Source organism: Rhinolophus sinicus, linkage group LG01, assembly GCF_036562045.2.
Source record: "Rhinolophus sinicus isolate RSC01 linkage group LG01, ASM3656204v1, whole genome shotgun sequence".
Lineage (NCBI taxonomy): Eukaryota > Metazoa > Chordata > Mammalia > Chiroptera > Rhinolophidae > Rhinolophus > Rhinolophus sinicus.
The window spans coordinates 51,433,680-51,456,253 of NC_133751.1; the positions used below are offsets into that span (position 1 = coordinate 51,433,680).

General features: G+C 38.7%; 1 protein-coding gene across 20 annotated transcripts in view; it reads left to right on the plus strand.

The window, feature by feature from the left end:
- LPP (LIM domain containing preferred translocation partner in lipoma) overlaps positions 1-22,574 on the plus strand; it is a 650,163-nt gene that overhangs the window by 294,420 nt on the left and 333,169 nt on the right. For all 20 annotated transcript variants that reach the window (XM_019752112.2, XM_019752114.2, XM_019752115.2 and 17 more), the window contains one exon: positions 17,465-17,587. In XM_019752112.2, coding sequence (XP_019607671.2) covers positions 17,465-17,587 — 123 coding nt within the window. The remainder of the gene's footprint in view (positions 1-17,464; positions 17,588-22,574) is intronic.

Here is a 22,574-nt window from a genome sequence, read left to right on the forward strand (position 1 = left end):
ACTCATCTGCACATGCAAAATGGGAATAACTTAGGAAGTTATTCCGAGGATTAATTAAGATTAAAGAGTATAGAGTATCCAGTAGTATCTGGTTCATAGTAAAGGCTACCATGAATCAGTTAATGGACAAATCAGTTAATGATGTTTCATTTTCCTGCCACTTAATGTATGTGTTTTTGTAGACTGATGTAATTATATTATGCACATTAATATTGCCTCCAAACTATATATCATAAAACCAGAATCATAATGTGACATGAGGGGACATGTAGAAATCATTTAACATCACAAATCATACTGCTTCATATCTGAAAGGGTCTTAATCCAGGCCATCTTTCTTGTGATGAGGAAATGGGCAGGACAGATTTTTTTAAGTGAACTGCCCAAGGTGACACAGTTAGTAGGAGAGCTGGCCCCATCCCCAACTGGAGGTTGTAGGACGCATAGGCCTGAACTCATTGTATTATCTTCTTGTTCATTCCCCTTTTAGAAACTGTCTGAAGACTGGATCACAGCTCAAATTCCTCTATGACCCATAGTCTTTATCTCATTTTTTGATATTAGGTTGATACTTGTGGATTGATTTATTGATTGATTCTTTGTCTTGGCAATAGGAATTCTCTGGCAAATCTATGGAGTATGTATTATATATGGTCTTATCACCCCCTTGATGCTTTTGATGCTGTTGTAGCATGCAAAGTTTTCAACATGTACCACTTCTACACACTGGCTCAAGGTGGTGGGGAAAGGAAAGAGGAAAGGAAGTTATATATACGATGAACAAATCAAGCTTTTCTATATTTAGTCCTTGCTACTGTTTGGAAAGTACAGCTTTGTTCATGACAGTCTGGCATGTGTTTCCTTAGTGCCATTTCAAAAAGGGGAAAAATAAATAATAGGAATTTTTTGTAGTGAAAATAGTTACTCAGTGAAATCACATAAGTTCCTTCTTTTTCTCTTGATGAAACCTCAAACCCACTAGGCACAGATTCCTCAACCTCAACTATGCATGTCAAAGGCTCATGCAGAGTCAGCAAAACCCATTACAGCAAGATGTGCTCTGGTGGCTGAGAGACAGGGCAGGGAAGCGGATGGGGGACAGAAGGGTGACACTCCTTGATCCCCGGGGATGGATTGGCTAGCTATCAGATTATTGCCCCCTGGAGGAAACTGAACCTGAATGACCTAGATGGAGAGACACAGAGCCTTACAGCCTTTGCTTAAACTGTTCCTTCTGCCTGAGAGTTTCTTTCTGCTGTCTTTCTTTGGTAAAAGTTTCTCTGAGTATCTTACAGCCACTCCCCCAATTCAAATAAATGAATTACTTCTCTTTAATAGTTTTGATGACAGTTTTGAGATTTTTCTCAATCTGAGGCTAAAATTATCTTTAGGGAACAATAAAGACCCTTATGAAGGAGCCCAAAATGACCTGATCTCTATTTAGATAGATTTCTATAATATAGCAGAACTTGACTGTTCAGAAGTTGCAATGGTAGAAAGGCTTGGAGGTCAACTGTAGGAATCTAGAGGCAGATGAGGGCCTGAACCAGCACGGTGGCCATTATCATGATGAAGGGGAGCTAGAGTCCAGAGCAATTTGGAAAGAGAGGGCTACAGGAAATAGAGGCGTCCAGGATGCTTTGTAGGATCCTGACTTTCTTCAGGGGAGAAGTATTTACTTTCTGTCCTAGTGTTTGGCAAATAGAAGATCCTCTAAAAAGTTAGAACTCTGAGGCAAGGGCGATGTGAACTTCTAGAGGAAATGTTGGTACCATTGAGCGAAGGCTGCTCGTCATTATTGAGAGGGACGCTACACTATACAGTCTTCAGACATAAACAGCTCCGCCTAGATACAATTGTGGCAGTAGGGTGAGAATAATACAGAGCTATAATTAATGCTAATTTGTGGATATTGCTGTATTGTTGTCATTGTTTTTTAATTGAATATGTATTAAGCTCCAACAGGGTGTTATGAATAATGCCAACTTATAGTTGATTTTTCAGAGCACTCAGAGGAATTTATAAACACCAATAAATGGGAACTTACAGCACCCCTTCGAGGTGGTAAATGTTGCCATTTCTACAAAGGAGGAGAAGTGAAGTCAATTGTGTTTGCTCTGTTGGCACTGTGGGTGAGAACACAGAACTATCAAATGAGAAAAAAGTATTTTCCCTGTCTTCAGGAATTGGGTTAGAATGTATTAGTAAAAAAGTCTCCTTAAGTGCGTTTAGAGTTGTGGGATTTTACTGAAATTGTTCCAGTTATTGTTAACACTTGCATTAGCACCTGGCAACCAAATTCTAGGCCAGCAGATTTCAAATTTAATGTGGAAAAGAACTGGGGGATGAATGAAGGGCTTGTTCGATGCAAATTATTAGACCCTGCTCCCAAAGGTTCAGATTTGGTAAATCTGCGAGGGGAACTAAAAGTTTTCCCTTTGAATGGGTATCTGAGATACTTCTGTTCTCAGAGGAGGCTCAGCTTCCTTTCAAAACTCCAGCCTTTTTCTTCTTACAGGATCTGTCTTCAGCCACCGAAATGAAGCCTCACTCTGAGACCAAGACTTTTTGTTTAATAGACCCTATAGGGTCTCCTAGAACTCACCTAGTATAATCCTATAGTCCTCTTATTTACAGAACATACTACTAGCGAACATTTATAGAAAACCTATTGTATACTTAGCATTCTACTGGACACGTGGTTCCCAGGACCTTCTGCAACCTGGTTTTCGAAATGTCCCTGTGGGGTTTGTTTTATTACTGCCCTATATCATGGGAGGGGACTAAAACTGAGGGGTTATGACTTGGTGAAAACATCTCACTGCTTTGAATCCTTTTGATTTAAATCTAGGTAGAGGCCTGGATTCTACTTGAAGTTTGAACCACAGAGGAGGACACAGCCTCTAGACTTGGTTTAAGTGGCGTACATCATAAAGAAAACAGGTCACGTTGGAATAGGGGAGAGAGCAGGGAAGGAAAGGTAGAAAGGACCAGTTCCGTTTTTTTCATTCGTCCTTTGTTATTTGTTTTGGTTCTTTAATATAGACTAGGAAATAAACTATAGCTAAGTAAGTGGTTGTCATTTGATTTATCACGTGACTCTGAATATTCTAGGAAAAAAAGGAAACATTTCTTAGGAAAGCCTCTAATGAGGCATGAACAGAATTCTGAAGTAGAGGAAGGTGTTTTAAGTTGAGGTCAGAATAGTGAGGCTTGAGAGAGCATCATTCCTTGCCTCCTTTAGACTTTTTTTAGTCTTTCCCTAGGGAAGTAACAGTCTTTTCAAAGCAGTCTGTGAATTTGTATTCCTGAAATTGAAGGGAGACGTGCTTGTTGTCATGGGGATTTACATTCATTCCCGATTAAAGTGCTCAATAGCTTTCTGATAGGGCCCCGTACTCACTTTTTATCAATGGCATCCTTTTTCATTAAAAAATAAATAAAAAAATAAAAAAATAGGAATTCCTGCTGGGAGTGTTGTTAATGTAAATTGTCTGTGCACTGCTTAAAATATATGTGATTCGTACCATGTGTTTGTTCCCATATCGACACTAAGTCCCAAGATACAATTACCCCTGCCCACTCTCTCCTTCGTCATGGGGACGGTGTTTATCCTTTAGATATCTGTACCTTGGATACCAGCCAAGCTCCTTCCATGCCAAGCATTTGTACACCTGCATAGTCTGACCACAGCTGACCCTTTGAGTCCGATCTTCCTTTATTTTCACCTAAAAGAACACTGGTTATTTGCCAAGTGTTCGTGCACTTCGCAGTGCTCCTCCCATCTCTTTATGTTCAAGTGGTAAATAGCTCAAGTATTTGTTTCCACCCAAGGTTTTCTCAATGCTCACTGCATTCATGCAGCTGTCTCTGATTTTTCTATTCTATTTAGCTTCTCTCTCTCTCTCTCTCTCTCTCTCTCTCTCTCTCTCTGCTCTAGCATCTGTGTTTCATATACTTTAATATTTACCTACCTGTATTCAACCTTATAATATGGGTGTTTGCAGAGAAACTAACCTCTGTAATATAATTGTAAGCACTTACAGAGAGAAAACTACCAATTCTCCTCCCCTCCCTCCCTTTTCCCCTCCCTTTCACCCTTTCTTTTCCCTCCCTTTCTCCTTCCTTCCTTCCTTCCTTCCTTCCTTCCTTCCTTCCTTCCTTCCTTCCTTCCTTCCTTCCTTCCTTCCTTCCTTCCTAATAATTCCTGTCCTTCATATCAATGTGTCCTGAATGTTTGATGAATATTTATGGAAAAGTGAATGAAAACTGCTAGATGGGGAGCCAGAAGTCAGAAGAGAGGATTAGAGCTTGGATTTTAAATGTAGTTACATCCATGATCTAATTCATGGTAAACTGACTGGCATGTATAATCTCAGTTGGAGGTTGAAGGCAAGATCTTTCCCCTTTGCATTTCCAGCCCAGCATCACGGAAAGTTCAAGAGCCAGAGCTTTGCAAGACAATATCTGAGGCCCAGATTCCAGTTCTTCCATTTACTACCTGAGTGACTTGGACAAGTCTCTTTTTCTTTGACCCTTAGTATCCTCTTTTGTAAAATAGGCATAATAATACATACTGATCTCTATGATTGCTGGGAATTTAATGAGATAATATTTAAGAAAGTGCTTTTCTAAACTAATCACTTCTCTGTTGATGATGGGAGTGCAGAGGAGGCTATGATTTTCTTTCCCCATGTTCCCAAAGGTTATTATGTCCCAGCCTGTGTACAGTAGACTGGGTAACTGGCCAGTCATGCTACCGGCTCACAGGATAGTTTCCAGAACTGTTTTGGAACAGCAATTTTGACCAAAGGAAAATGAGGAATAGATTTTGGATGATGATTATTAGGGAGCAGATGCATCTTTTGTTAAAAAATATGATTCCTGCCATTTTCGGTAATTCCTCCATATCTCTTCCTTTTTTAGACTTCGAGATAAGACTTGATGAGTTTTGTCTTTTCCCTTCCTGCCTGCTTACTAGCATGTTACTACTGTGTCCTATCTTTTTCCATTTTTCATTAATTGGCTAGTAACTCTCAAAGCAATATAACCGAATGCAGCTTCTTCTGTAAAGTTGTTATTAGTGACTCTGTTTTTGCAATGGGGATTTCAGGTTGTATCTTATTAGTATCTGCTCTATATCTTCTGTAATTTCAATTATCAAAGTAACACTTAAACTAAATAGAAACAGAGTACTTTGGTTCTAGTAAGTGGTTATAAGTGAATAAAATGTCATCACCCACTTAGAAAAACAAAAGAAAAGAAAACAAACACACAGGAGAACTTAAGCTATTTATAGTATTAGATAGGTTGCATTTATATGAATGTGTTTAGAAGAAAAGAACTATTAATCTGGAAGAAAACATAAAGATGAGTCTAAACACAAGCTTAGAAAGAGAAAGTGATTTGCTCAGGGTCAGCCTACTGAGTTATGGCAGAACGAGGACAAAATGCCCAATTTATCACTTCTCTACTCTCCTTGCCTACACATCCACCCTCATGTTTCCTAAAGAGAATTCTGTGGTCTCACTGGATAGGTAATACGTATGTGGGGGCAGAGCCCCAGAAAGCAGTTTCCAGGCTCTCGGCCTCACATAGAAAGGTGTTGGCTCAGGTAGTAAATGGCCAACTGTGATTGCATGGCCATCAACTGTGGCTAGTTGGCCGTCAGCTGTAACCAGTGAGCCATTGGCCACTAATATAACTGCTGTGGCTACGCTAGGAAGGAGGAAAGAGAGAAAGAATGGGGGCTAGCAAGAAGATGGCGGCTGGGCTGGCAAGTGTGGATGGCGGTTTGCAGACAGTGTGGATCCAGCCTCCAGTGAGAGTATAGTGCCGCCAGGAGAATATAGTGGTATGACTCCCCTACCTATGGCTCCGTGGGTGTTCCTTTTTGGCCTCACCATATCCTGCGTTATGTGGGGAGCGGGAGCAGAGACCCCGCAGGCCGCCCCGCACGACAAATGGAGCAGCAAGCAGGGTCTCCCGCATGACAACGTATCACTTTTCTGGATCAGTATTTCTAAATATTCAGCCATCTTCTCACATTAACATACTTGGTAGATTTTTTAGGAGACAATCACAATACGGTCTTTTACTTGAGAGTGAGTTTTGAGTGGTAGGATGGGGACTAGAAAGCATTGATTTAGGTTTCCCTGACCCGTCTTTATCTGTTGGTTCTTTGACCATTAGTAAATCACTTAAACTTTCTGGTCTTTTGTTTCCTCCAATCATGGGATTGGAATAGATGCTAGCTATGACTCTTCCTATCACCAATGTCTGCCCACAAATGTAAGTGTCTCCACCTATTCTGACATTTCTATAGCACTTGTTTGCACCTCTGTTTCAGTACAGAATTCCAAACTGGCTGCAGGATGGACTCTACTCCTTACCCAATTCTGTTCATCTTGTTTCACCAGTTAGACTGGAAATCCCTGGACAGCGCTTGTACTCTCCTCCCTAAAGTTTCCTCAACTGGAAGATGGGATGAGAGTGACTCTGTGCTTATTTCATTGGTTCTTAAGAAGACCAGTTGAACTAATGTATGAGTTATTGCTTTGGAGAAGATGTTTCACGGTGTAAGGTATTCAGGTTTTAGTCCTATTTCAGTCCCTTTAATGAATCCCAGATACCTAAGTCACTTCTTTGGGGGGATTTTATGACATCTTGAAATAAAATGTTGGAATAGCTTCTAAAATTCCCCTTCCAGTTCTAATGTTTCATGAGCCCAACTTACTTTTCCTGTACTAATCATCTATAATCTATTCACACTTGCTCAAACATTCTTTAAATTGCAAGTCCTGATTGATGGTGCTTATCGCATAGACTCCGAACCACAAGTGTTCAGAGACATTTTTCACCCCTTATCCATTTTGATGGCATGTCCGCTTTATAGTTTTCGCTGTTCACATGGAATATTTGACATGGGAACTGAGTACTTTCTTTGTTTTTCAATGTTGGTAACATTTTGAGGATTCAAGAAAGGATTCAAGGGGAAAAAGTTTGAGGATGATGAGCCAATAAATATATAAAGTTAATACAAAATTTCTAAGTATTCAAACATTTACTTCTAGTTATTTCTATTACATTGCTGAGGAACGTGAGAAAGTTCTGAAATTTATTATGCTTCAACTCATCGGCCCTTCATTATCAAAATGTAAAATAACAAATCTGTGTTCCATGAGGTTTTAAAACAACATCAATAGCAAAAGTACTTGACATGGTCTATTTTATACGGTATGCTACAGTGGGAACCAAAAATATTTCAGTCAGTCTGTTTAATTCATAGTTTCAAACTATTATTGCCCTCCCTGAATAATGTTTCCTTAATGGGAAACCAAACTTGTTTCCTATACCTTTAAAAACTTCTATCACTTGTATAACTTTTTGTTAGTTGTATTATGTAAAGCATTCCTGGGAAAGTTTTGGATGATCTGGATGATTTTATGGATATTTCAATTGGATATACCTCATTTACACACACACACACACACACACACACACACCAGGACAGGCATTTGGTACAGTGCTTGCTGAACGGTGTGTGTGGACTGGCTGACAAGATGGCTCTTAAGGATGGCCATTTCTGCATCTATTGCTTGCCTAGAAAATCTGCAGCAGTAATTTTCAAACTATCTTTTATAGAAGCGCCTCGGGAGACATTGCTGGAGGCAATGGGGGGGACCCCGTGGGTGGAACCCTAGGCTCCCTCTGCTCGTCCTTGAACCAGAACAGCTCTGCTTTTATCTTTTAAATAATGGGGTTCTGTGGATATTTTATTTTCCCCAGATAATTCTTCTGCTTAAAAATGTCTATTTTACTGTCAAATATTTAATCCTATTGTGGTTATCCTTATAGATCTTATTTTGTTGATAGATAGAACATGTATGTATTTTTTCATGTTATTACGTAGATATTTTTATGCAAATTGACCTTTATTTTTATTGTAAGGGACTATTTTGATAGTACATTATCAATATAATTTTTATTTCATAAAGATTAGAATTTAGTAGAAATAATCCAATGAGTAGGTAAACACTACAAAGTGAAGGTTTCCTTTTTTCCTTTCTTCTTTCTTTTTGCTTTCTTATCTGAATACAATAGTGAACAATGAGGCTGCTTATGTGTACACAAGCACAGCCGACTTTAACTATGTCCCTTCCCTTACTTCCAACTGAGTTGGATTAAATTCTGACTTTTTCTAACTCGGGTGAGTTGGGTCTGGTTGCAAGTGGGCAGCAAAGATGGTGGCAGGCAAGTTGTGAAATGTCATTATAGACTCATTCAATATGGGAGCGTAAACAAACAAACAAAAAGGCAGACTTGAGAGGTTCATATCCGTCTTTCCATAGGTGTAAAAATTGAGATTCAGAAAGGAGAAGTGACTGCCTGATGGTGTCACGTGTAGAGCTGGCTTTCTACTGTGATCCCTCTGAATGAATGGATCTTGTGCTGGTTGCTTCAGTAAAGTGACTGTTCATCAGAGGCCCATCAAACTATCTCCATATAAAGGAGTTTATCTTAAGGGTCCATGTGGATGAGCTCTGGCATCAGAAGACCCAGGGATGGGGCCATCTCTCTTTCCTCTCATTACCTTTTGCTCCCTTCCTTCCTCTCCCCCCTCTCTAATCCCCTCCTTCTCTATTATTTCCATGTCTGTTATTCTCCTCTCTCTAATATTTGGCTTCTTATATCCTTATATGTTTTGATTATTAATAATTAGCTATGAACATGATCCTTTTGGTTTATCGTGATTACAGTTTATCCTCTTGACAGTTTTGTTACATGTTCCTTAGTTCAGAATTAAATGAGAAGCAAGTTTATTTGCCTAGTTTATCTTTTTGTCATAGGCTAAAGTTTAAGTTCACCAGCCTCTTTATGAACCTTTGGTCAGATGTCCAGCCTTTCTTCTATGGGTCACAGTGTATTTTTGTGGTGGAGTCACAATGCCCAAAACATGGCTCTTTTGGCAACAAACGCTGGTGGCAGGACTGTGTCCTTTAAATAGATGTGGGTTGGCCAAACATTACTAACTTTGGGTAAATGTGGTAGGGCTGAAAAGGATGAGAAAATAGAGAATGTGACGGAAAAATCTGAGGCATGTATCAAGCCTAGTGTTTAGGTTTTATCTTGATTTATTTATAAAATTTTTTAAATTATTTTTTTTATTTTTTTATTTCAGGTATATTAGAGCCATGAAAAGCTCTCTTTGTCTCCTGTTGTTACCTCATTTTCTATTTATTCAATGCCATGTTCCCAGTTATCAAGCTATTATTCTACTTCAAATTGTAAACATCGTGCCTCTAGGTAGTTTGAATGCTACTGTGTTTGCTCCAAAGATGGCTTTTTGAGGCACCTTTCCCCACTGCTCTTAACCTGTGGGATAAATGAGTCTTCTTAGATGAGACTCAGGTTTTAACCTGGTTTTGCACATTAGACATGTGTGATTGTATTTCTGTCAGCCATTAGATTATAAGCTCCTTAGGAAGGGAATTGTTTTTGTTTTTAAATCTCTGTATCCTCTACATGGTTTTACAAAGAGTCTTAAAGAACATGATGTATTTGATACAAGGCAGGTGTAGACATAATATTATCCAGTAAATAGTAAATTGCTTGAGGTTGAGGGTCATGCCCTCTTTAGATTGCGTGCTACTTAGCACAAACTATTTCTTAGAACAGCATGAGGGAAGAGCCAACCATTCATACCAACCAACAAGAGTGGTTCCCTATGAACTTTTCTATCATAAAGAATTAGACAAAGATGAGTCAGTTATCATATCAGCTAGGTTATCAGTAATGTCTTCATGGAGGAAAGTGAATTTGATATGATAGGTAAGTGTGTTTTGGGAAAGGTAAGCCCTTCAGCTAAATGAGTGGAAAAGAGAGTGCACAAGTCAACATAAACTAAAACATTTTTGTCATCCAACATATTAAGTCTCATTAAATAAAGTGACATTTCTACTAGGTAAAATAGGTCACATTTTCTAGAATTCTCACTACCAAATGCTTCCTGTCACACTGATTACGTGAATTCCTGAATCGGTGTAACGAGGGTGCTCACATTATTAGATAGCATGGGGGGTTATAGTAAGTAACAATGCTGCTGTTTCCTCTTTATTTCTTTATTTTTAATCCAGAGCTCCTCTCTCACCTATTATTTGAATTGTCTATTGGTATTAATGTCACATAACAGAGGTTGTTTTTAAGCTAAAACTTTGTAAATTCACTTCTGTTTACACATACATGCACACACATACACACACACACACACACCTGCCCTTTTAAATGTTCATTGTATTATAAATCTACTTAGAGCAGTGGTTCTTTAAGTGTAATCCTCAGACCAGCTCTATCAGCATTCCCTGGGAACTTAAAATATAAGTTCTTGGGTCTCATCCCAGATCTCTAGATCTAGAAAATGAGAAACTCTGGGTGCGGTCCAGTAATCTGTGTTTCAACAAGCTCTCTAGGGGGTCTGTGTAGGCTAAAGTTTCAGTACCACTGGGTCTAGAATTCTATTCTTCACAGTTAATTTCCAGCACCATTGCATGTGTTAATTTCCAGCACTATTGCAGGACCCCTGTCTATCGGAAGTCCCCAGCAACTGATTTTCACTTTCAGTCAAAATATTTTTCGAAGTTATGGACTCACTGACTATGTCAGCCAAAGCATTTATTTTGATACTGTGGTCAAAGCAATAATTGAGTAGCTAACATTGAATACTTCAGAGGTGAACGGTACCTGACATGTATGAACTCGGTTAATCCTTACAACAACTGCATGAGGAAATGAGACCCAGAACACTTTGGGTAAATGGCTTAAGGTCACAGAACTGGTGAGTGGCAGATCAAACCCCTGCCGTCTGACTCCAGAGCCTTTACCTCTACACTTTTTGTGTTAAACGTGCTTTGGGTGAAAAATTTCATAAAAATGACCACAAACAAAGGAATCCATTGACTGTGTCCTTAGCTTCATCAAAGATAAAAAGATGATAGATAAATGATAAGTGGATACAGTTTGTTGTTTATAGATAATATAGCTTTTTTGGTATCCTTTTTACTATCACCAACATTTGGTTAGTTGGTTGGTTGGTTGGTTGGTTGGTTGGTTTTGTTTTTACTGATATTAGAAAAAGGGAATAATGAACTTTACGGACCATAAAAGAAAATAAAAATGAAGTGAAATTCATACTGTATTTTTAATGGTTAAGTAACACCATTGAAAAAACCATCAAATTTGTATGTGGAAAGTGTATACTGTTTGGGGGTAGTAACCGTCTAGGTTCCCGTAAGGTGAGATCCTTTTATACTCCAAAGCAATCAGGGAAAGCTTTTCTTCTCATGAATCAAAATGAAGCCTACACTTAGGTAGTGACTGGCAGTCACCTGGTGTTACACTGAGGAAATTATTGAGCTTTGTGAAACAAGATTTAAAAATCAAGGATTTAGTCCTTCAAGTTTTCACTCTGATTGTTTGCTTTCTCACTCAGGTATGTTTCAAGCAGTCACATACAAATCTTATCTCTTTAAGTCCCCCTACAGTGCTGTGTCAGTGTGATTGCTTGCCCTCACCAAAGATTCTGGGGGTTGTTGATGTTGAGGTCTGGCTCATGCATATTTTGAGTGTGACACTAGGTATTGTCTCTAATTCTAGGGTGCGAGCTTCCTAGGACAGAGATTGGTTATAATTAATTAGATTATTCCTCTTGACTGTTTTTCTTAATAACCAGATTTTGTCATGAGGTTCCTGATGTTTTTTCATAGCAGAGGACTTTGCAGTTAGTCCTATTTCCCTACCTCAAAATGGAAATGAATTCTTAGCAAATAAATTGTTATTATGCTAAGCAGGATCCATTTATTTCCATTCATTAATAGTGAGTACTCTCACCGTTTTGCAATCACCAGTGCCATAATCAATTCAGGCAAGGATCATCTGTGAATGCTAAAACCATTGGGTGAAAGTTTCTTGGTGAGCAGAATACCAGCAGAGTCTCACAGATAATTCGTTGATTTAAAAGGAAAGGGGACACTTTTCCAATGGAGAAATCCGGTGGATTCTACCTTGATTGAGCAATCACACTGGACATCACCAAACTGGGCCAAAATGACATCATGAGCTTCCTGATGTGATGCAGTGGGAAGGGCACAGCATCATGCATTGTGATGTCCCTGCCAAACTTATTTAATCTCAAACTGATCATCAGACAGAAGCAGACTGTTGAACTTTTTATAAGATACTTGGCCTAATTTTTTTTTTTTTAAAGTCAGTTTCATGAAAGACACAAATAGGTGGGGCATCTGTTCTAAATTAAAATAGACTAAAAAGACATGTCATGTCAATGTGTGATCTTTGATTTGATTCTGGACAGGAATTAACAACAATAAATAAAAGGACATTACTGAGACTGCTGGTGAAATAGAAGCATGTGTGAATATGAGATAATACCGCACCTATGTTCAATTTCTTGGATGTGATAATGGTATTGAAACATTAGGTGTTCTTAGGAGACACAAGCTGAAGTACGTGGAGGGGAGTTTGGTGCAACTTCTTTCAAATGGTTTAAATGCAATAAGAAACAGAATCTATATAACTTTTAATATATTGACAAAAGGTACATTTTGCTATTGTCAAACCTTAGCACTTATCTTTTCATTTTTGTTTTGTTTTGCTTTGTTTTTCTTTAGCATCTGAGTCAGGGTTGGAAAATATCTTAAAGTCTTCTCTCTCCTGCTGCTTCATTCAAATCTACTTGTTTCTTTTATTGAAGGGTAGTTATTGTTCTAATTTTACCACATTTTATGAACATTTTATATATAAGCTGTAGAATTTGCCCATAGCCTTAAAAATTTGAACAAACTCATCTGCATCATCATTCCTATCTTTTATTTGTTATTATTATGAGAGACAGAGACAGAGAGAGAGAGACAGAGAGAGAGTGAAAGAGAGAGAGAGAGAGAGAGCGAGCGAAAGAGAGAGAGAGAGAGAGAGAGAGAGAAAGAGAGAGATTGCAGAAGTGTGGCAAAATGTTGGCCATTGTTGACTCTGGTTGAACTCTGGTTTGTGGGTGGAGTTCATTCTACTATTTTTTCAACTTTTCTGTGAGTTTAATTTCTTTTGAAATAAAATATTTGGATATAACAAATGTATAAGTAAACATAAATGTATACTTTGTCATAACTCAATACTACTGTTTCTTCTTGTCTATCACCTGTAGTTAGCGTATTAGCAATATATGGACTAAAGTATGACCCATCCAAAGTCAGACTCTTGGAAATGGCATCCCAGGCTGTGCATTTTGGTTCTGGGCTCTATTTTGAAGTCTATTCCTATATATTTACATTGGAGGAGTCATCACCCTGTAATTCTACTAGTGGCACTAAGAATGATGATTTTCCAAGTTACAAGACCCAGTTGTACTTTGGTGAGGTTTTATTATATACATATTTATTGAATTGATGAAAATAAATATATTATTGAAATTAATATCTTATGAATGGATTGTTCCTGTGGGTTTTGTAGCTGTTAGTAAAATGACACGGTCACTGGACCCCTTTTGTATCTCGCTTCTCATCCTCTCACTCCACCTTCATGCATCAGCCATTTGCTACAGCAGCTGTCTCTGCATAGGTATGACCTGGGGGCACCTTGCCTCATCTGCAATACTTTCCTCTCATTTTCTGTCCGAGGGCTTGTCTGTCACCAATCTACTTCTTGGGACAAGTTATGTCAGACTTTATAACCCCATAAGCAACTCTAAACCAATGGGGAACTGGAGCCTGGACATAGATGTTCTTTTTTTTCACCCTAAGGTGGGACGATGTGAGGCATATTTCACAGGACTCCTCAGAGGACTTTCAGGAGAATGGAGCGCTAATTGCCTGTGCTGCTGACCGTCCCAATACAGAACCTCTGAATTGGCTTTCCTCTTTCCCTGCTTAACTCTTCCCGTCCTTCAGTACCGTTTTTTGGGACCTACATGCAAGCATTTGTCTCTGGCTTTGTTTTATTGCGGAACCTGGACTAAGACAATGGCATCTGTCTAGTTACAGTTGAAGAATATGAGAATTGTTATTATTACAATGACTACTTTGTAGGAGGTTGTGTGGTATCTAGAAAAAGCATTAGGCAAAGCGTCAGGAGAATCTTCCTTTTTGGTAGTTGGCCTCTGGAAGGTTATTTAACCATCAGGTCACTGGCGAAGGTACAGTGATAAGCAGTAAAGGAGAAGACATGTTGGTAAGTGTGCAGGATTGTGTTGGCTGGTTATAGGACTGTGGCCTCTGGTATCTAGTGTAAAGTGTTGAGAGTAGTAGGGCAGTTGCTGAATCTAGAGGTGCTGAGACAGTAGATGAGCGTACCAAGAGAAGGGTTGGTGGGGGGCCTTGGGCAGGAATTAACTTATTTGAGCTAAGACTTAAAATAGAGATCCTATAGTGAGAAACAGGCCTATTATAATTAATGACAGGGATTAAAATGTAAGAGCAAAGCTCTAATCAGAAGTTCACATAGGACAACATGGGGGCTTTTGGTGGAAAATCCCACCGCAGTGGCTGGAATTTATTAAATTGCAGCAACCTAATATGAGAAACTGAAAATGGGGAGTAGTCCCAACTCAGAGGGATTGCAGAATAAGGAGGCTGATACCAGGTGATGTCTTGCATGCACAGGCTAGTTGCATGCTATAATTACTTGTTTCATTATACAGTGCAGGTAATTCTGTGACTTTTGAGTCTCTGTGGTTAGATATCCCAGTGACTTAGGGCATGGACAGTTGATGTACTTTCTGCTAGAGTACAGATGTTGTAGAGCTTATTAAATCCTGTCTCTTTACTGATACCCCCAGGAAACACTTAATGAATGATATTCCCCTTAAAAATAATAATAATTAACAATAGCTGTATTATTCATATTAATTTATAGTTACTGGTTGCTGTAATTAATGCTATTTATGAAGATCATCATAATTATGGCACTTTACAATTTACAAAGTATTTTCCCCATCTTTTTTTTTTTTTTTTTTTTTTTTAAACTGAATCTTTTAACATCTCCCTGGCTTAGGTAGGGCAGGTGATGTTCTTCTTGTTTTATAGAGGGAGGCAACTATGGTCCAGGAAAGAATTTAACTGGACTCCAATCCACCACCCTTACCAGTATATTGTGCTGTCTATGAGTATATGGAAAAACATTTATCAAATTCACAATTATTATAATGTTTTATATTTACGCATAACAGATATGTGTTTAAGAGATGGTTCTCTAGATGATACCACAGTATTTAATAGTTATCAATACTCAGTGGGTTAAAGATGAGCTCACCTCTAATAGAGGGATTAGCATTTTCAAAATATCTGCTCCCTGGACAAAGACCCACTGGCCTTACAGGGTTTGGTTAAACTGGAAATTAAGACTCTAAAAAAACATAACCAAGCTTTCATTTCAGTTTTGGTTGTTGTTATTGTTGTTATTTTCATTTTGGGCTGTGGTAAGAGCTGATGAAAAAACTAATTTTTTACAAGGGCGATGCTCAAATTTGGGCCATTCAGTATGAAATACACAGACACACACAGGTGTGCACAGACATGCACTCCGAGCCCTTTGGTTTCCTGTCTATACCATAATATGTACTCTCTGTATTAGAGCATCCACTGTTCTTATTGTACCTTTAGTTATTTTTACCCCAAAGATGTTAATCGGAGAAAGGTTACTGGCTGGACCTATGGTAGAGTCTGTCGTTTTTCTTTGCTTTTTTAAAGTAAATTTTTATTTACTTAAAATATTTATTGCACATTTCCATGGATCAGGTCCTCAGCAAGGTCCTGGGGAATCAGTGAGAAGCAGAACAAAGTCCTTCCCCTCATGAAGCTTGCATTTTCCTGGGGGAGACTGATGACAGACAAATATACCTAAGATAATGTTAGATGGCGAGAGACACTATGAGAAAAATAAACAAAACATGTGAAGGGATAGAGTGTGGTGAGGAGTCATGCAAATACATCCAGGAGGAGAAAATGATGTGAAGGCTGCTTTAGATGATGTGATAAATGGCTCACAAAGCAGGATGCCAGCTGCCTCTGGGGCAGGCAGCGATCGTTGGGTTTGGCTCAAGGGGCTGGTCCGCAGCTTCAGAGAGGTTGGTGTTATCTGTGTGCCTGGACAGGTCAGGTCCAGAGGGATTATACTCATGCTGGCTGAATTCACAAGAGACTGACTGATGTGTCATATCCCCTTAGGGCTTTTTGATGCAGAGATTTAAATAACTAAATTCAGGGAATTTGGTTTGGTGAGCAAACTAAGAGGGGAGGAGAATGAGTGGTCTTAAAAGGCAATTCCAGAATGTGACTGTTGCCTGATGCAGCATATTCACTAAAAAGATACATTTACTTAGAGAATTGCAAGGTTTAATGGTAGTTTTTCAGTATATCCTATCTTTTGTTGTTGCTGAGGATATTCTGGTTTCTTGGCTAATGCTTTTTCTAAACTTTCCCAGGAACTATCCTGATATTTAACTTCCTTAGACGAGTTCAATAGAATTGATTAGATTATACTAACTTAACATTATTTCATTTCCATTGGGTCTTATTACAGATGCACTTTGGTTTCTTGATGGGGTCTTAAGGGACACCCCCATTATAATCCACGGCCATTATTACCTTGTCACCTTAAAAGATTAATTCACCCTGCTTTCAAATCTTAGGGCCGCCTCACTTTATATGTCCTTGCCTTTAGCTCTAGGCATACTGTTTGCTTGTTTTCCTGAGCCTGCCCACAGTGCCTGCTGGGAACGTCCTTGTAGCAGTGTTATTGTCTTCTATTCAGCCTTCATGGGTTCTAAGTGCAGGTTGAAGTAGGTGCTTCTGATAATGTGGGACACTGCCATATGAAATCCATATAGCAGTACAACAGTGACCATAGAACAGTGACCATTGTTCGTGCCTCTGCAACCTCTTAGCCAGAAACCTTTGCTATTTCTCTGCATCTAGTTAATCATGTAGGCTCACTGCTTGGGACTTGCCATCTCTGTCTCAGAGACACCTGCTATCCACTGATTCCCTCTGTAATTCCTCTTTCTGGACTCTAAGACTCCCACCTTTGCCCCTTCCTGCTCCAACTAAAATGTCTTCATTTTAAGCAGTGGTTTCTGAACACCAAGAACTTGCAACATCTTCCCAGTCGGATCTGCTCCTTGAGTACAGGATAGAGACATTTATTTCCTTTTACTTTTATACTCATCAAAAAATAACTGTGTGACCTTAGGAAAATCACTTTATACCGCTCAGTTTTCTTATTTGTCAAAACAGGATAATCCTACTCCAGACCACGTCCCTGAGATTTTGTAAGAGAAAAATAAAAAGGTGCAGAAAAGCTTAGACAAGGCCACACTGGAACTTGAGAAATTTGAACTTAGACTCATATCAATGGAAACTGAAAATTTCCCTTTTTAACCTGTCTGTGTTGCTTCTGGCAGGGAAATCCTGGAGGCAAGACCCTTGAGGAGAGACGCTCTAGCCTGGATGCTGAGATTGACTCCTTGACCAGCATCTTAGCTGACCTTGAGTGCAGCTCCCCCTACAAGCCCCGGGCTCCACAGGTAAGAGCTGTCCAGAAGTGTGTCCACACTGCCAGTTACAGCAAGTCTACAGTTATGTGAAACAACACGCTGCTGCTTATAGCCTTTCCTTTTTTTTAATCTTTTCAGAGTCAACGGTCTAAGTGGTCTTTTTATTTAATATTAACATGTGTTACTTAACAGACAGAAACTTCTGATTTCATTAGATGTTCTTTAAAATACTACAACAACATTATACGAAAAGGTTATGAAAATTAAATCACTTCTTATTCCATTGCCCTGTACTTTTTCTGGCTTTGCATACATGGGTATTTTGTTGCATGTGGTTAGTCTTCACAGGCAGGATTTAGCTTGGCTATGTTGAAATTAAGGTGAGGGCTACCTCTTCTGTAAAGAAATTCCTTTGTTGGATATGTAAAGTGGCTTCCATTTTTTGTTGTTGCTGTAGGCAATGCTAAGAGGGCCACGTTTATGCCTATTTTCTTTGGAGCTATTTCCCTTCCTCAGATGCGTAAGAGTGGGATTTCTACATTGCGGAGTATGGCCACTTTTTTTTTTTTTTTCCCCACTTTTCTTTCCAAAGGTTGTGAATAGCATATACAGGCAGTTTGAAGATAACAGTTTCTCTTCAATCTCACGGGAATTTGGTGATAGAAATTTAATTTGTTTTTTTTTAAGTGCAAATGGTACCTTGTTATTTCTTTGATTACTTTGGATCTTTGCTATTTTTCTGCATCTTAGTTTATTATCTGCATTTCAGAAGCTGATCTTCCACTGCTAGTGGTCATTCCCTGTCTCTCTCAGGTCTTCAGAAGATAATGGCACATCGATTTCAGGACTTCTGGGTCCTCAGAAGACAGCCATCAGAACTCTAGATGCAAACATTGGACTAGCACTGTTGTCACTGTGTTTGGTTTTTGTGAGATGTTTGCTTGACTAAATGACAGTGCATACAGCACTCTCAGTTTCTCTCCAGTTCTTGAATAGTTGCTCCTATATTCATGATGGTTCCTTTCACAAATTAAAAACTAGTCCGGCTTCTCTGCTATCTGTCATTTCAACACTGAACTGCACATAAGGTGTCAGTTGTTTCCTCTTTAGACATAGCCCCATTGCCTTTCTAGACACAAAATGGGACTGTCAGTTCTGAGGGGGCATATGATAAAACACACAAGAACTTAGCTCTTCCTTAACTATCTTCTCTCTCAGACTTGCCAGACCTGTTGGTAGTGGAAATGCTCTTCCTTTCTGTAAACATGTACTAAACTGCAAGCATGGAGCAGGCACTTAGTTTTTTTGGAGAAACTGTTAGGACAAGACGAGTGGATGGTTGAAAGGGGAAAGAAATGAACCAAGTTTTCATATTTCAGAACCTATTATATTAGTTAAACTATGGCAGATATTGTAGAAGCATCAGGAAGAGAGTGATATATACTTTTAAAAGTGGCAGAATCTGAGAAGATTTATCAGATTTGTGTGTCTCAGTGGAGGGAAAGGTGGAAGAGTAATGATGGAGACAATGATGGACAACAACCTAAGTCCTAGGGGAGGAAGGTCTAGGTTATGGACACGGCGATCGAAGGCTTAAAGTGGCTGTAGCACTGGGAGGTTTCCTACTGAAAACCTGGGAACACGTTTGAATGCTAGATTAAGATTTTGGCCTGTCTTTTATAGATAATGGGGAAAGTGAAGGTTCCCATTCAGGGGAAAGTTAAATATTGTTCTGAGAAAATAAGTTAGGAAATGAGACCAACTCTGGAAGGATGCAGGAGAATGGGCCCGGGTCTGAGAAATATTCTCCAGCAAGCCTTGCTTATTTCCTAGTTTCTGACCATTGTTTGATGTTCAGCATTTTTCCTATTCTACTCAAGCAAATGCCTCCAGCCCCGTTTCCCAGGATAGTGAGGCCACTGACTTTGCCACTGGACTCATCCATCCATGTCCCCACTCTTTTTTAAAATAGGGGTTTTGCTTAAGCTTTTTATTTCCTCCTCAATTCTTATGCCCAAATATATATGGGGAGATTCTGCTTAGAGGTTTTTGTTTAATATAGCCTTTGTTTCTTAAGACTGTGGTATATATGCCTTCCATAAACCACTGCATTTTAATGGGTTTATTCAGTAGCTACATTTTTATTTGAACAATCTTATTATATACACAAACTCATAATCACTGACCTTTGGACAGTGTTTTACTGATTGTAAAACACTTTTACATATGCTCTCACTTGAGTAAGACACTCGTGGAGGATGTGTTTATTTTGTGGCTAAGGAAACTAAGACTTAGCAGATAAGTGACTTACTTTTAGACATAGGACTATAGTGTGAGCACAGCTGGGCTCTGAATTTAGACCCATGTTTGATTTTAAGTTCTAGAACCAAACTGAGGATGTCAGGATTTTTTAAAAATTATTTTACTGATAACAAAACTATGAAATCAGTCATCTGAGTAACAGTGTCCCTTGAATATGCTTTCTCATAAAAATAAAAAACATTCAGAAGGTCAAAAATATTCATAATGGTAACCTTTAAGTAGAATAAGTTGAGAATTAAGGTAAAATCTACTTTCAATGAGCCCGTCCCATTCAGAAATTAAAGAATGATCCTCCCTAACTTTTTTTTTTATTATTATTCCAGTTTAGGAAAACAAGAGTTAATTGGGAGATGCAACTCATTCTTCTGAATTATCTTCACTGTGGTGGAACTGAGTTAGATGTGTTAGTATTCCTTGGTTACCATAATTACATTTTGTGAGAACAATAATCACACACTTAAAATATTAAAACTATGTTCCAAGAGAAGATGATGTCTGCAATAGACAGTGTTGCGTTGTAATTAAAAGGTACTTGAGAAGTCTTAGAAATGTAGACTGTTAATGTCCAACTCTGATATTTCCATTTCTGATCCAAAGCAAATTGCAAAACCTGTTGAGCCACCTGACTACTAAAAGTAGGCTAGTAGGTCTGATTTCTCATTCTTCAAGCATGTGTTGTGTGCTTTCCCAAACCTATCTCTGCATCGCCTTTGTAAGGCTGCTTTGGCTCATGAATCTAGGGGAAAATAATATATGTGGAATGTTTGTGCAGTTAGATTTCCAAAGGAGCTCACATAGTAACTTTGAAAAAAAATGTCTGAGCACTTGAAAATAGATTTTATGGAGCATTTCCCTCCTTTTTCCAAAGAAGCATTTTCTATTCTCAGATTTCCCAACCTTAGATCTGTTCACTTATTTATTCATATTTTTATTTGAGAAATGTGGCTTCATTCTACATTTTCATTCGCTCACCTAACATTCATTGATATCCTACTATGGATCAAACATCAGAAATATAAAGATTAGTATCAACATGTCTTTACTCTAGAGTAATTCGTAGTCTTACCAAGGAGACAAGCATACAGACGATTTTAAAGGCCACAGAAGAAGGGCTTCAGTTGGCTACTTTATCATGTGATTCAACACATATTGAAATTATTGGAAAAATCAAAACTAAGAATATCGACATTTTGCTTTATACCTTTCTAGGGAAGTGTCAGGGAGGACTGCACAGAGCCAAGAGCATTTGAGTTACTTGGCTGCCTATGTCATGGAAAGGCATGGGACTCGAGGTGGGACAATAACAGTAATGAGAAAGTCAAGCCATGTGGAAAGTGAATGCCTTGTTTAAAGCACAAGTTTGCTCAAATGCAATGTAGGGTATATGGAGTGCAAAGGGGATAGGCAGATGAAACTACATTCACTTAGTACCGAAATAGCCCTCTTGATGCCCAAGATCGCTAATAATACAAGGAGGAATTTAGGGGAGATGGTGTTTCTACTTACAGTGGGTTTGGAGGTAACTCCTTCAGCAAATTTTAAATAAGATGTAAAACTGTACATCTGTAGCCCTGCACAGAGGTATGCAATTAAACTAGCTTGGTGTTTGGAGCTGAAATTTCTAACTATTTTAAAATATGTGTGTTAGGGAATAGAGTGAGAAGAACAGTTGTGAGAATTCGGAGGAGGCGGGACGATCATGGAGTATCAGAGCTAGCTGGGCCTTTGAGGTCGTGTGGCCAGACTCTTACTGTACAGAAGGAAAGACTTTGTTGAGAGAGGGAAAGAGCACTCCTCAGTGAGGCCCAGTTAGAGGCAGGATGAATGATTCTTTCTCTTTGTCCTGAAACATGACATAATGGTTTCCTGGGAATGATAACAGCAATCAAGGGATAGTTTGGTTTCCTTTCGTTTTTAAAATAGTTTATTCCAAAATTCCTCCCTTTGGTGATATTTTCTCTAAAATATGTCTTGGAAACATAACAAAGGAGTAGATAAATAAAAAACATAACTCAAAGATATACAGAAAATTTATGACTGTTATTGGATATCTAGACCCCACCCCTCTGGCCTCATTTGTAGCAGTGCAGCTTATGCTCTTTGGAAGAGCTACACAAGAGGTCATATTGAAATTCTCTTGATTTCTTAGAAGACAAAAGATAAATCATGGACTTACATATCTTCTCCTCCTCCTCCTCCAAGCCAGGGCTAGAGTTCTGGTCTTCTAATTCCTAGTAAAATCTGCCTTTTCTTTCCTGTGGTAATTTTGGTAGAGTTGGAGCTGGTGCATAGGTGATTTGGAAGAACTTTCGGATATTTTGTATGAATATTTCTTGGTAACTGGGGATTTAGAAATTTTTTAATCAAGTTGCTTTTCAATTGATCAAATGCAGTTTCACTATCCTCACGTAGACTATTATGAAAAAATTTGGAGAGATGTTGAAGATAAGGATTAGGTTGGGTATAGTTTAATATCTTAGGCTCCAAGTCTGCCAATAAGAATACTGTTTTCTCAATTCCATGTGGTCACCTTTCTAAAAGGAGCTCCGTTTGTGTGAACTGTATATATCACCAGCCTGAGCTTCCTTTTCTTTATTTCTAAAATGGGCATGAGAACTACAATTATTACCCCTTGTGGAGATACCGTATTGTTCTAGAGTTACAAGGAGTAAGCTGTTGGCTCCAAGCGATAATT